This window comes from Salvia hispanica, unplaced genomic scaffold (genome assembly GCF_023119035.1).
Source record: "Salvia hispanica cultivar TCC Black 2014 unplaced genomic scaffold, UniMelb_Shisp_WGS_1.0 HiC_scaffold_636, whole genome shotgun sequence".
Classification (NCBI taxonomy): domain Eukaryota; kingdom Viridiplantae; phylum Streptophyta; class Magnoliopsida; order Lamiales; family Lamiaceae; genus Salvia; species Salvia hispanica.
In genome coordinates this window covers 1-11,953 of record NW_025952395.1, presented here as the reverse complement: position 1 = coordinate 11,953, position 11,953 = coordinate 1, and the positions used below count along the sequence as shown (strand labels likewise).

The window sequence follows — 11,953 nt, the reverse complement described above, 5'->3', positions numbered from 1 at the left end:
CCCCTACACTTGATTATGACTTATGAGAGTGAGAGTATTTGATTGTTTAAGATTATATTATCTTGAGATTGTCAAGATCGAATTACTCTGAGATTTATGTTACCACTTCATATATAATCGATTACTATTATGCACAAAATTGCTATAGATATATTCAAGTACATTTTCCTAAAATATCTTATACTACTTCACATTGAAATGTGGACAAAATTATTAAAGTTCTAGTTACACCTATATTAGTAATCTATAGGCAGTAATTAAGATTCAAAACTTAACCATTAAGGGAAAAATATATCTTAGTGTGGGAAAATATTCATAAACCATTATATTTGACTATTTGAATGATAAAATAATCAAATACAACATCAATTAAGTCAACAAAATATATATTGAAATATTTCAAATTATTTTTATTGATCCATGCATCTTATCGTTAAAAATAAACACTTCCCAAAAGTAACCAAAGTTAGGACTAATTATTACTCCGTAAATAAGATTGAATGTCACATCAAATGCAAATTCAAGATTTGCCTAATTACATCTCTTTAATCTTGTTAACTAGTAGTGCTACAAAATATGAGACCAAAAAAATTCAAATTTTAATGAAAATGAATAAAATAAATATAAATAAATCAAGTTCTTTATAACTAATTCCGTTAAGGAGATTAACGAGGTACTAATGATTAGTGTTGGGGCACTCCATTTGTCACGTATTTAGCGTGGGAAGGCAGCAAAAAACAAGCATGTTAATTAACAATTAAGCTGCTCCTAATTCAGCTTTACGAGTTACTAATTATTTTCAGCTTTTCATCGATAAACTGAATCTTGCTTTTCTCTTTTTATGGTTTGACTACTCAATGGAAAAATCTCTCTCTAGACCAGCCAGATCACAGATTCCTTGTTAGATTCCATCTGCCATGCTTTCACACACTAACTAGTTCGAACAGAACCAACTGCTTTGTGTTGGTCCACGAGGGTCGGAAAGCTTCATTACATGTGCAGTATATAAAATGGCAATAAACTCAATGTGGACACTAAAATTAAGATATAATTATTAACATTTAGAAGATTTTAAAAATAATCATAATTTATGACGTAAAAGAAATTGTCCTTAACTTATGGGCAAATTATCTTAATCATTTGTCTTTTTAGGAGTTGGGACATTAACAACATAGACACTTTATGAACGTTGGTGGTATAATTAGACATACAAATTAGCATCCTTAATAGCATTAAAATGTATCGTTATCCAATTTTTTTAGTGATATTTCCGTTTTTTTCCCAGTATTCATTACTATAATGCCTCTTTCTTTTGATGGAGTACTACGGAAATCTTCTTGGTCTAATCCTACAATAAATCCGTCATTATGCCTATGACAGAGGTTGAGATGTATTACATGTTGTCATGTTGATCACATACTGATGGTATAGTTTAATGCTATGGTTCCTAAAATCATAAACTTTGGATAAAATTTAATACTAGTATATTCTAAAACTTAATTTTCTCCAAAAAATCATGGTTTTTTGCAGCATAGTGGATTTCATGATTTACAATTTTAGCGATATTTGAGAGGAATTTAATACTTAAGAGGTACAAACTAATATAGTTTACATCCATTAAAAACATTATATTGACCAATTTATCTACCTACATAATCCGACTTGTCACATCGAATTTAATTTAGAGGAAAATTGAATACGTGGCAAAATTTGTCACAAGGCATAAATTCTTGATATTAACTACAATTCGTGGAAAAACAAAAATACTTTCTACCAAATTTATGATTTTATGAAACTTACCCATAACTTATGTAGTTCTCCATGTACTACTCCACGAATTATCACTAATAATAAATACAATCACACAACTAATAAAGTTAATTTGAAACATCTTTCTTCAATTAATCCCAATTAAGATTAGAACTCTCAAGATTCTTAAATCAGCCTCTCTAAGCAATTCGAACAATCAAAATTTTAAAACACTATTAAAACATTAGGCTAAACTGAATTCCTCAAGAATTGAAGAATCAATCCCTCCTATGTATGTTTGCTTTTTGTAAATTGTTTAAATTTTATTCTACGTTCTGTAAAAGAAATTTAAAAACTATGCCTACGGCAGGGATTACCTTCTTTTGCACTCATTTTTATTCGCATGCGCTCCAACTATTCGACGAAATGACCTGTGAAATTTCACGTAAGCCTATCTTGGTTTGCTGTGTTCCTAAGTTAAGAGATTTACGTTGATTCTGTGACAGCCACTTCTTCAATTCCATCCACAAATCGTAAATTCCAGCCTCGTGTCCACTGGAAAGCCAATCCAATTTCCGCTGGGAAGTCGACAAAATCATAAGACAAAGCTAAATTAATCTGCAGAAAAGATTGTGTTCTAGAATTTCAGATTCGAAGCAGAAACAAAAACAACAATTACGTTAGTTACGTACGGGCTTACCTCAATGTTTCGATCAACAACGCCAAGACGTTAATCAAAATGTGGTTATAGTAATTTTGACATTTTTTTCAATGGTCAAATATATATATGAATTTACTAACATGTCACATATAAGTACGTTAATAATTAAGTATATTAAACAATAACGTTTAAATAGCCGAACATTGTTTTTCATATAGTATTTTTAGTCTGCCAAATCATTTCATATCGCACTACATGATAATTGAGAAATGTCAAAATTATAGCAGTAATACCAAATTTCATGATTTTTTGACAATTTTTCCTATTCAAATTGACGTACAAAATTAGAATTTAATCAAAAATCCAGTAAGTTACTAGCGGTTCTTCCTATTAATAAATGATTTTTATGAAGGGTTTATTGATTTTGTGAAGGAGAATGGTTGAGAAAAAGTAGTGGAATGTGTGACCCGTTTTTGTATATAGTTTTATAATTAAATATGAAAGTAATGTATTAATGAAGCATGAGATTTAGTTAGTAAAATTGGAAAAATAAATAAATAGATCATTTAATTATGGACATTCCAAAATGGCAAAACCAACTGTGCGAAACTACATGAGAAATTTTATCTATTTTGGGTGTTTGGTAGGATATAGTAAAACCAAGACAATATAAAATAAATGTTTTGTACAATTGAATGAATTGATTAAAGTATTAAACTCTTGATTGAACTTAAAACATTCATCATCTTTAACACACTTTGAAAAAAATGTTCATTTTCTTGTGTTGTGTCTGCGTATTTACGTGCATTTGCATCTTCTTCATTCCTAACCATTACAGAAATCCACGTAAGCACACCAATCCTCCGCCAGGCCCGGCGGCGCTGCCGATGCTCGGCCACCTCCACCTCCTGAAGCCCTCGCCCCACCGCGCTCTCCAATCTCTCTCCAAGAAGCACGGCGCCGTGATGCAGCTCTACCTCGGCCGCCTCCCCGCCATCGTCGTCTCCTCTCCCTCCGCCGCCGAGGACTGCCTCGCCCGAAACGACGCCGTCTTCGCCAACCGCCCCGACTCCCTCGCAACCCGCATCCTCGGCTACGGCAGCACCACCATCGGCTTCGCTCCCTACGGCGACCATTGGAGGACCCTCCGCCGCGTCACCGCCGCCCATTTGTTCTCCCCCGCCAGCCTCCACCAGACGGCTGGCGCGCGCCGCGGAGAAGTCCGCTTCATGCTTGGGAATATTTGGCGGGAAATGGATTGCGACGGGTGGAGGAGAGTGGAGATGAGGAGTGTCTTCTTTGAATTGGTGTACAATGTGGCGATGGTGACGATCGCGGGGAGGCGGGGGCCCGTGATGGACGACATGTTCGGGCCGAGCAAGATTCTCGATGCCTGTGATTATTTCCCGTTGTTGGGATGGATTGATTTGCTGGGAATTCGGAGGAAGATGGAGGCTTTGAATTCGGAAAGGGATAGATTTTTGCAGGGTTTGATCGATGAAGTTCGATGCAGGAATGGAGATCGTGTTTCTGTCGGAGGAGGGGAAAGGAATTACGTCGACGTGTTGTTGTCGTTGCAGCGATCGGAGCCGGAATATTACACCGATGAGATCCTCAAGGGACTCATCATGGTGAGTTATTCCAGTGAGGATTATGTTTGTGTTATTATTGTGAGATTACAATTTTGCCCCTCGTTAAAATTTTATAAAAAAGATCTTGTTCCCTTGTGGGGTCAGTTCAGGCTGGAAACCTTTTCTGGATCTTTATGTTCTGGATCTGTCACTGCGTAACATTTACATGTTTATTATATATTGCAGCCGATGTTCACTGCTGGGACACACACTGTAGCTCTGACGATGGAGTGGGCGATGTCGCTCCTTTTGAACCACCCTGACGAGCTGGAGAAGGAGAGGAACGAGATAGACGAGCACGTGGCGCCCGGGAAGTTGCTTGATGAGTCGGACCTTCAAAATTTGCCGTACCTACGATGCATAATCAATGAGACGTTGCGGATGTACCCTGTGGGTCCGCTACTCGTCCCGCATTGTTCTTCCGAAGATTGCAACGTTGGCGGGTACGACATTCCTGGAGGTACAATCTTGCTAGTGAACGTTTGGGCGATCCAGAGGGACCCGGATGTTTGGGAAGATGCCGAGATGTTCAACCCTGAGAGGTTCAGAGGGTTCGAAGGGGGGTATGACGGGTTTAGATTCGTGCCGTTTGGGGCAGGGAGGAGGGCGTGCCCTGGTGCCGGGATGGCTATGAGGCTCATGGGGTTGGCTTTGGGGTCTTTGATACAATGCTTTGATTGGGAAAGGGAAGGGTGTGGATTGGTGGATATGGAACAAGTTTTCGGCCTAGCTTTGTCCAAGGCTAAGCCATTGCAGGCATTGTGTCGACCACGTTCTTCCATTGTGTCTATGTTATCATAGCTTTGGATTTATACTTCTACTACTTGCAGTAGTTTGTTAGCTTTAATCAAATTCTAGTTTTAAAAGTAACCAGGAAAAAACATGAAATAAAGTTTGGACTTATTTTACAATTATCACACAGGTGAAAAAATCTAGTAGCCACGTGTAATATATTATTGATGTTTTAAAATCAAACATCGTCGTTTATATCACGGATAGACTACGATATTTATATCACCGAAGAATTTCATTCTGAGATGATTCCTAACAATTCAAAACTGCATGATCTTTCACCTGATTTAAATTTGAAAGAAATACCATAATTTAATCAAATTTGGTTATTTGTTACACAATTTGCCATTTAGTAAACAACATATATGGCATGTAAGTCTATCTAGTATGATCCCATGAAGCTTCAAAAATTATGAAGATTGAGCTTTGTGTTCAATTTTTTACTCTCTAACCAAATTCTCACACCGACAAAACAGTCATTGCCCTTTTCCAAGTCAAGTAAGTAGTCATTCTAAGAAAAAAGCAAAACAGAGTTGCCTCAGCATAAGCTTGTTTATGATTAACACTACAAGCCAATGTGGATAATATTACTAATATAATAAAGAGGATTTCTTCACAAATTTAATTGGACATATTGAAAATTACAAATATTTCCAAGACCATCCAATAGTAGAATAAGATATTGAGTGCTAGACAGACTGATTTGTCTGAAACTTAGAGAAAGCAAAGTTCATGGTACCAAACAAAAAGTATTATTGCCAATAATGGAGATATCAAATCCCCAATGTCCAACTTCAACCATTCGAGTAGTCGATTATTGAGGTCAAGACAAGATGTTAGCAATGATAATCAAATATAAAGAACATGAATATAGACATTAATTTTGTAAGCAATTCTTCGGATATAGGTACATACTTAGATTTTGAAGCTCGATTTTGATTATATATCACTTTATTATAGTATATAGGTAAATGATAACTACATTCTACATAAGCTAGATGAATGTATTCCTTTTGAGTTTTGCATAGGGAGTTTCGATTATTATACGTCGTTATATTGATTTAAATCCTAGGAATTGTTATCAATTAAATTTGATAAAAATATCATTGTTTAGAACTTTAGATGGCAAATTAAACCAACCTTTTAAATGTAAAAGTTTAAATAAGATAAAATAGAGATTTGACTTTTTTGTGATTCATCTATGAAGCAAAACCAAGGAGATATCATTTTCTTTGAATTATCAAGCTGGTTGTAACGTGTTTGAATGTACAAATTTGGTGATGCAATGAAAAATAAAAAGGATTAATTTTTGTACAGTTGACATTTACTTTTTCATGAAACCCATCTTCAAGCCTTATACTAGTAAAGTATTATTCATTATGATGACCAAATACCATTAATATCCATTTTTTAAATAATAAGTAGTACTACTGACCATACTATAATTCTCAAGAAAATGTGGGACCCAGTGTCCCCTTAGTCAGAAGTTGGATCTCTTTCAAGCAGTTAAATATTGCGAGTCTGTGATTGCAATCTGAATGGTTGTTACAAACTACTATTACTAGTATATTTTAATTTGCATACATACTAGAAGCAGCACTTATTTAAAGTTACCTACTACAAAATAAATAATTTAATTGAGCTTTAATTTTAAATAATTTATAAAATTAATAAAATCTAGGTTTTTGAAATAACATACTACTCCGTATAAAATAAAACTAACAAGGATATTAATTTGCACATAAAATATTACTACACCCTCCAATTATTATATAGTGGAATAACATTGAGACAAGAAGAATCTGTTCATATCATCACATGATTCAAATGCAATATCTACCATTTTTTTAATATTGAATTGGTTTACTCCACATATCAACTTCAACATCCAATCAAGAACTCACAATAATTTCAAGAAAACAAACACCATCTTCATCATTTCATCTTCTTGACACACATACACACAAAGCTCGAGTTTAATTTGCAGAAATGGAAGCCATTCTCTTCATCGCCATACTTGCAATTCTTCTCCTCACAGTAATACATCTTGTTCACCACAAAAGGAAAAGGCAAAACCAACCTCCATCCCCACCTTCCCTTCCAATAATAGGCCATCTCCACCTCCTCAAAGAGCCCATGACACAAACCCTCCAAACCCTCTCCGGCAAATACGGCGCCGTTCTATCCCTCAAATTCGGGCTCCGCCGCGTCCTCCTCATCACCTCCCCCTCCGCGGCCGAAGAATGCTTCACCACAAACGACGTCGTCTTCGCCAACCGCCCCTCCACCCTCTCCACCAAGCACTTCAGCTACAACAACACCACCCTCAGCATCGCCCCCTACGGCCCCCTCTGGCGCAACCTCCGCCGCCTCGCCGCCCTCCACATCTTCTCCCCCGCCCGCGTCGCCGCCTTCTCCGCCACCCGAAGGACCGAGCTCACGCTCTTCATCAAGGACCTCGGAAGAGATCCTTCAACGCCGGTGGACTTGAAGTCCAAGTTCATCGAGCTGGCCTTCAACGTCCTGTCGATGACGATCGCCGGGAAGAGATACTACGGAGAGAACGTCGGGGACGCGGCGGAGGCGAGGCGGGTGAGGTTCATAATGAGGGAGATGCTCGAGCACAGCGGGAACGCCAATCTCGGAGATCTACTCCCGTTTCTGCAGTGGTTTGATTTTCAAGGGCTTGAGAAGAGGTTTGCGGATTTGATGAAGAAGCTGGACAAGTTCATGCAGGAGCTCGTGGACGAGCGCCGCAGCGGAGCGGCCTCGTCAGGCACCATGATCGACCACCTCCTGTCGCTCCAGGAAGAGGAGCCTGAGTATTACACTGACGAGCTCATCAAAGGAATCATCTTGGTTAGTGTCATACTACTAGTTTAATTTCATAATCCCTCGTTCTATTAGGACTCACAGTTTTTGACACTACACGCGTCAAACGCCTGCAATGGATCAGTGTCAAGTTTTATCATGTTCATATCCTTATCGGGTTTGGTTCCGGGTTAGGTTCGGGTTGAGTCGAGATTGAATTCAGATAACCTTTTAATAATTGATATCATTGTTTTAAATACCTAGTATTTTTTAGACTTAGAATTGGGTTCACTTTTAATATGTCACCTTAGGTTATCATGTCAGGAACATGTCGATAACAGGTGGATTCGTGTTCTGATTTAAGATTTACATGTTGTGTTCGGGTTTCGCCTTAACAGTTTGGATCGTTATCAGGTCGACCTGAAAACAACTCTACCCACACGATTTTGCAGCCCCACCGTCTGTCGTTATATATCTTATACTCCCTCCGTCTACGAATAGGAGTCCCGTTTTTCTGTTTTGGTTGTCCACGAATAGAAGTCTCGTTTTTCCATTTTGGTCCGTCTACGAATAGGAGTCCCGGTTCATAATTACCTTAAATGGTAAAGAGACCCCACATTCCACCAACTTATTCCACTCACATATCATTTAAAACTAATATATACAAGTGGGACCCCTATTCCACTAACTTTCTTGCACCCACGTTTCTTAACATTTCTTAAAACTCGTGTCGGATAGAAATGAGACTCCTATTCGTGGACAGAGGGAGTAGTATATATTTCCTTTTCCGTCCAACCATCATTAAATTTTTCATTTACATTAAGATTTTATCATAAAATTGATATATAAGGTAAGACCTAAATTTCTCTCAACTTTTCCATTTACAAACAATTTCTTTGAACCCACACTGACCCGTGACCAATATTGAATATTTTTTCTCGAGCGGGAGAGTAATTATTTTTTTGCATCGCGTTGTCATAACCAATAAATTTACGCTTGCAGGTGTTGCTGGTCGCAGGCACGGACACAATGTCAATAGGCATGGAATGGGCAATGTCACTTCTATTGAATCACCCGGAAAGCATGGATAAGGTAAGAGCTGAGATAGACGCCAACGTGCCACGTGATCGGCTCGTAGATGAGGAAGATCTACCCAAACTGAGTTATCTAAACAATGTGATCACAGAGACTCTACGTCTCTACCCGCCTGTGCCCTTTCTCATACCTCATCAGTCATCAGAAGATTGTAGGGTTGATGGCTACGACATACCAAAAGGAACGATGCTCCTAGTGAACTTATGGGCCATCCATAGGGATCCGGAGATCTGGGATGACCCAGAAAAGTTCAAGCCGGAGAGGCACGAGGCGAATAGAGAGGGGGAGTTCATGCTCCCATTTGGAGCCGGGAGGCGCAAGTGCCCTGGCGGAGGTATTGCCACCAGGGTGCTCGGGTTGGCCCTGGGGACGATGATTCATGCGTTCGAGTGGGAGAGAGTGAGCCATGAGTTGGTGGATATGACTCATGGCACAGGGTTTAGTATACCTAAGGCTAAGCCCCTTGAGGCTCTATGCAAACCAAGGGAGGGTATGAACCATTATTTTACTTGGGTTTAATTTTTTTAATTAATGATAGTACTTTATTTCTTTGGAGACTTATGTATGGATTGGAGTCGATTAATGGCATGAATATCCTACGTCGTTGAACATTATGCAAATAATAGAAGAAAGATACTAGTACTAGTACATATAAATAGTTAAAATTGTCTGTAGCCCATTTTCTTATATCGACATGAAAGCAGGCCCACTCAGCTATTAATTTCCAAGAATATGTTAGAAGATAAGGCACTGTGTGAATAACATAATCACCTAAAAATATAAATATAACTGGCACAACAGTATTAGATTGGAAAAGTTTTTTTTTAGTGAATTACATTGAGTAAATTTGAAATAAAAATAACCGATCCGAATTATGGATTATTATTTTGGGGATTTTGGGCAATTTGGTCTTTTTACACTTTTAACATTTTAAATCTGATATTATTTTAGTTATGTACTAACTTTGATATTATTTCAAAATTATCATTCTTCTTCCATTTTGTTATCCTTCACTGAATTTGTTTTTTTAATTTCAATATTAGATTTAATTTTACAAAATTTTAAATTTTATTTTTTAAATATCAATAAATTTTTTTAATTATAAAAATTATTAAATAGCAAAAATTAATAGTTATAATCAATATTTGATAGTGTATAGTACTATGTAATCAATAAGGTATGACAACGCCTTAGTTTTAATCAATATTTAAATAGCTTTAATCATAAATAGATTATATAACACAATTTATTCTGAAATAAATATGCATCTAATGTAAGACTAATATAATTTTTGTTTATTAATTTGAAAACAATCAAAATTTACTAGAAAATTTCAACAAAAATACTCCTATATAAAATTTTAAGTAGGATCAAATTTTTAGTCAACTTCATAATATTTAATCACAAGCAATTATAACAACCGAACGGAGGCTAAATAGAATAACTCTTATTTTTCCATCATGATTAATATTATTTTTCTGTACTTCTTCAATTCAATTGAATATTATATTAAATAACAAAAATTAATAGTTTTAATCAATATTTATAGTGTCCATGAATTAATAGTTTTCATTAAAAAATTTATTGATATTTAAAAATCTAAATATTAAATTTAATTTTATAAAATTAAATCTAATATTGAAATAAAAAAAAATTCAGTGAAGGATAACAAAATGAAAGAAGAATGATAATTTACACATCACACATCCAAGGAGGAGAGTGGCAGTCACCCTGCACATCGCGGCCACTCTAGCTTATTTTACATTATTAAAATTAAGAGTGAACTTCAAAAATGGTCCCTGGACTATAGGTTTATCTCGAAAATGGTCCCTGGACTTTAAAAATATCACCAGTAGTCCCTGGACTAAGGGTTAATATCAAAAACGGTATTTTGAGACGAAAATGCCCTTTTGAGGGTTTTTGAGGGTTTGGGCGATTTGGTGGCATGGCAACGTTTTAAATGCGATATTATTTTAGTTATATGCTGAATCGATATTATTTCAAAGTTATCATTTTTCTTCCCTTTTGTCATCCTTCACTTTGTTTCTTTATTTCAATATTAGATTTAATTTTATAAAATTAAATTTTAAATTTCAATTTTTAAATATCAATAAATTTTTTTAATTAAAACTATTAATTCATGGAAACTATAAATATTGATTAAAACTATTAATTTTTGTTATTTAATATAATATTAAGCTGAATTGAAGAAGTAATAAGAGCTATTCTATTTAGCCTTCGTTCGGTTGTTATAATTGCTTGTGATTGAATATTATGAAGTCGACTAAAAATTTTGTATAGGAGTATTTTTGTTGAAATTTTCTAGTCATTTTGATTGATTGTTTTCAAATTAATAAACGAAAATTATATTAGTCTTACATTAGACACATGTTTATTTCAGAATAAACCGTGTTATATTGTCTATTTATGATTAAAGCTATTAAATATTGATTAAAACTAAGACGTTATATCTTATTGATTAAATATTAGACACTATCAAATATTGATTATGACTAATAATTTTTATAATTAAAAAAATTTATTGATATTTAAAAACTGAAATTTAAAATTTAATTTTGTAAAATTAAATCTAATATTGAAATAAAGAAACTAAGTGAAAGATGACAAAAGGGAAGAAGAATGATAATTTTGAAATAATATCAGATTTAGTACATAACTAAAATAATATCAGATTTAAAATGTTAAAAGTGTAAAAAGACCAAATTGTCCAAACCCTCAAAACCCCTCAAAAGGGCATTTTCGTCTCAAAATATCATTTTTGATATTAACTCTTAGTCCAGGGACTACTGGTGATATTTTTAAAGTCCAGGGACCATTTTCGAGATAAACTCATAGTCCAGGGACCATTTTTGAAGTTCACTCTTACATTTAAATAGGTATGTAACTAAGATGTCAATTTTTGCATGTTTTCATGAGATAGCAGTTTGTGTTGTATCATTCTTATTTTATTAATTTTATATTAAAAATCATGCTATTTAAAAAATTTATATTATTAGAAGACGGAGGAAAAGTAATAAATTGAGATTATAAATTAAAAAATCTTTAAATTTTATGCTACAAACTACTACCATTAACTCTGACGAAAGGAATAAGTTCGTGTAAAATATAGGTAGAAGAATATAACTCTCTCTATGAGCAAGTCTTTACTAATTATGGATAGATAATGACATGTTTGTTTAATTTGTGAAACATT

General features: G+C 35.2%; 2 protein-coding genes across 2 annotated transcripts; both read left to right on the top strand.

Moving 5' to 3' along the window:
* Positions 1-3,177: 3,177 nt before the first annotated feature.
* LOC125199710 (cytochrome P450 81Q32-like) lies at positions 3,178-4,952 on the top strand. The gene is made up of 2 exons (XM_048097640.1): positions 3,178-4,041; positions 4,228-4,952. The coding sequence occupies exons 1-2, from the start codon at positions 3,178-3,180 to the stop codon at positions 4,840-4,842; spliced, it is 1,479 nt and encodes a 492-aa protein (XP_047953597.1). The 3' UTR covers positions 4,843-4,952.
* A 1,740-nt stretch (positions 4,953-6,692) lies between these two features.
* LOC125199709 (cytochrome P450 81Q32-like) lies at positions 6,693-9,348 on the top strand. The gene is made up of 2 exons (XM_048097639.1): positions 6,693-7,692; positions 8,647-9,348. Exons 1-2 carry the CDS (start codon positions 6,823-6,825, stop codon positions 9,256-9,258), a joined length of 1,482 nt encoding a protein of 493 aa, XP_047953596.1. The 5' UTR covers positions 6,693-6,822; the 3' UTR covers positions 9,259-9,348.
* The last annotated feature ends 2,605 nt before the right edge of the window (positions 9,349-11,953 follow it).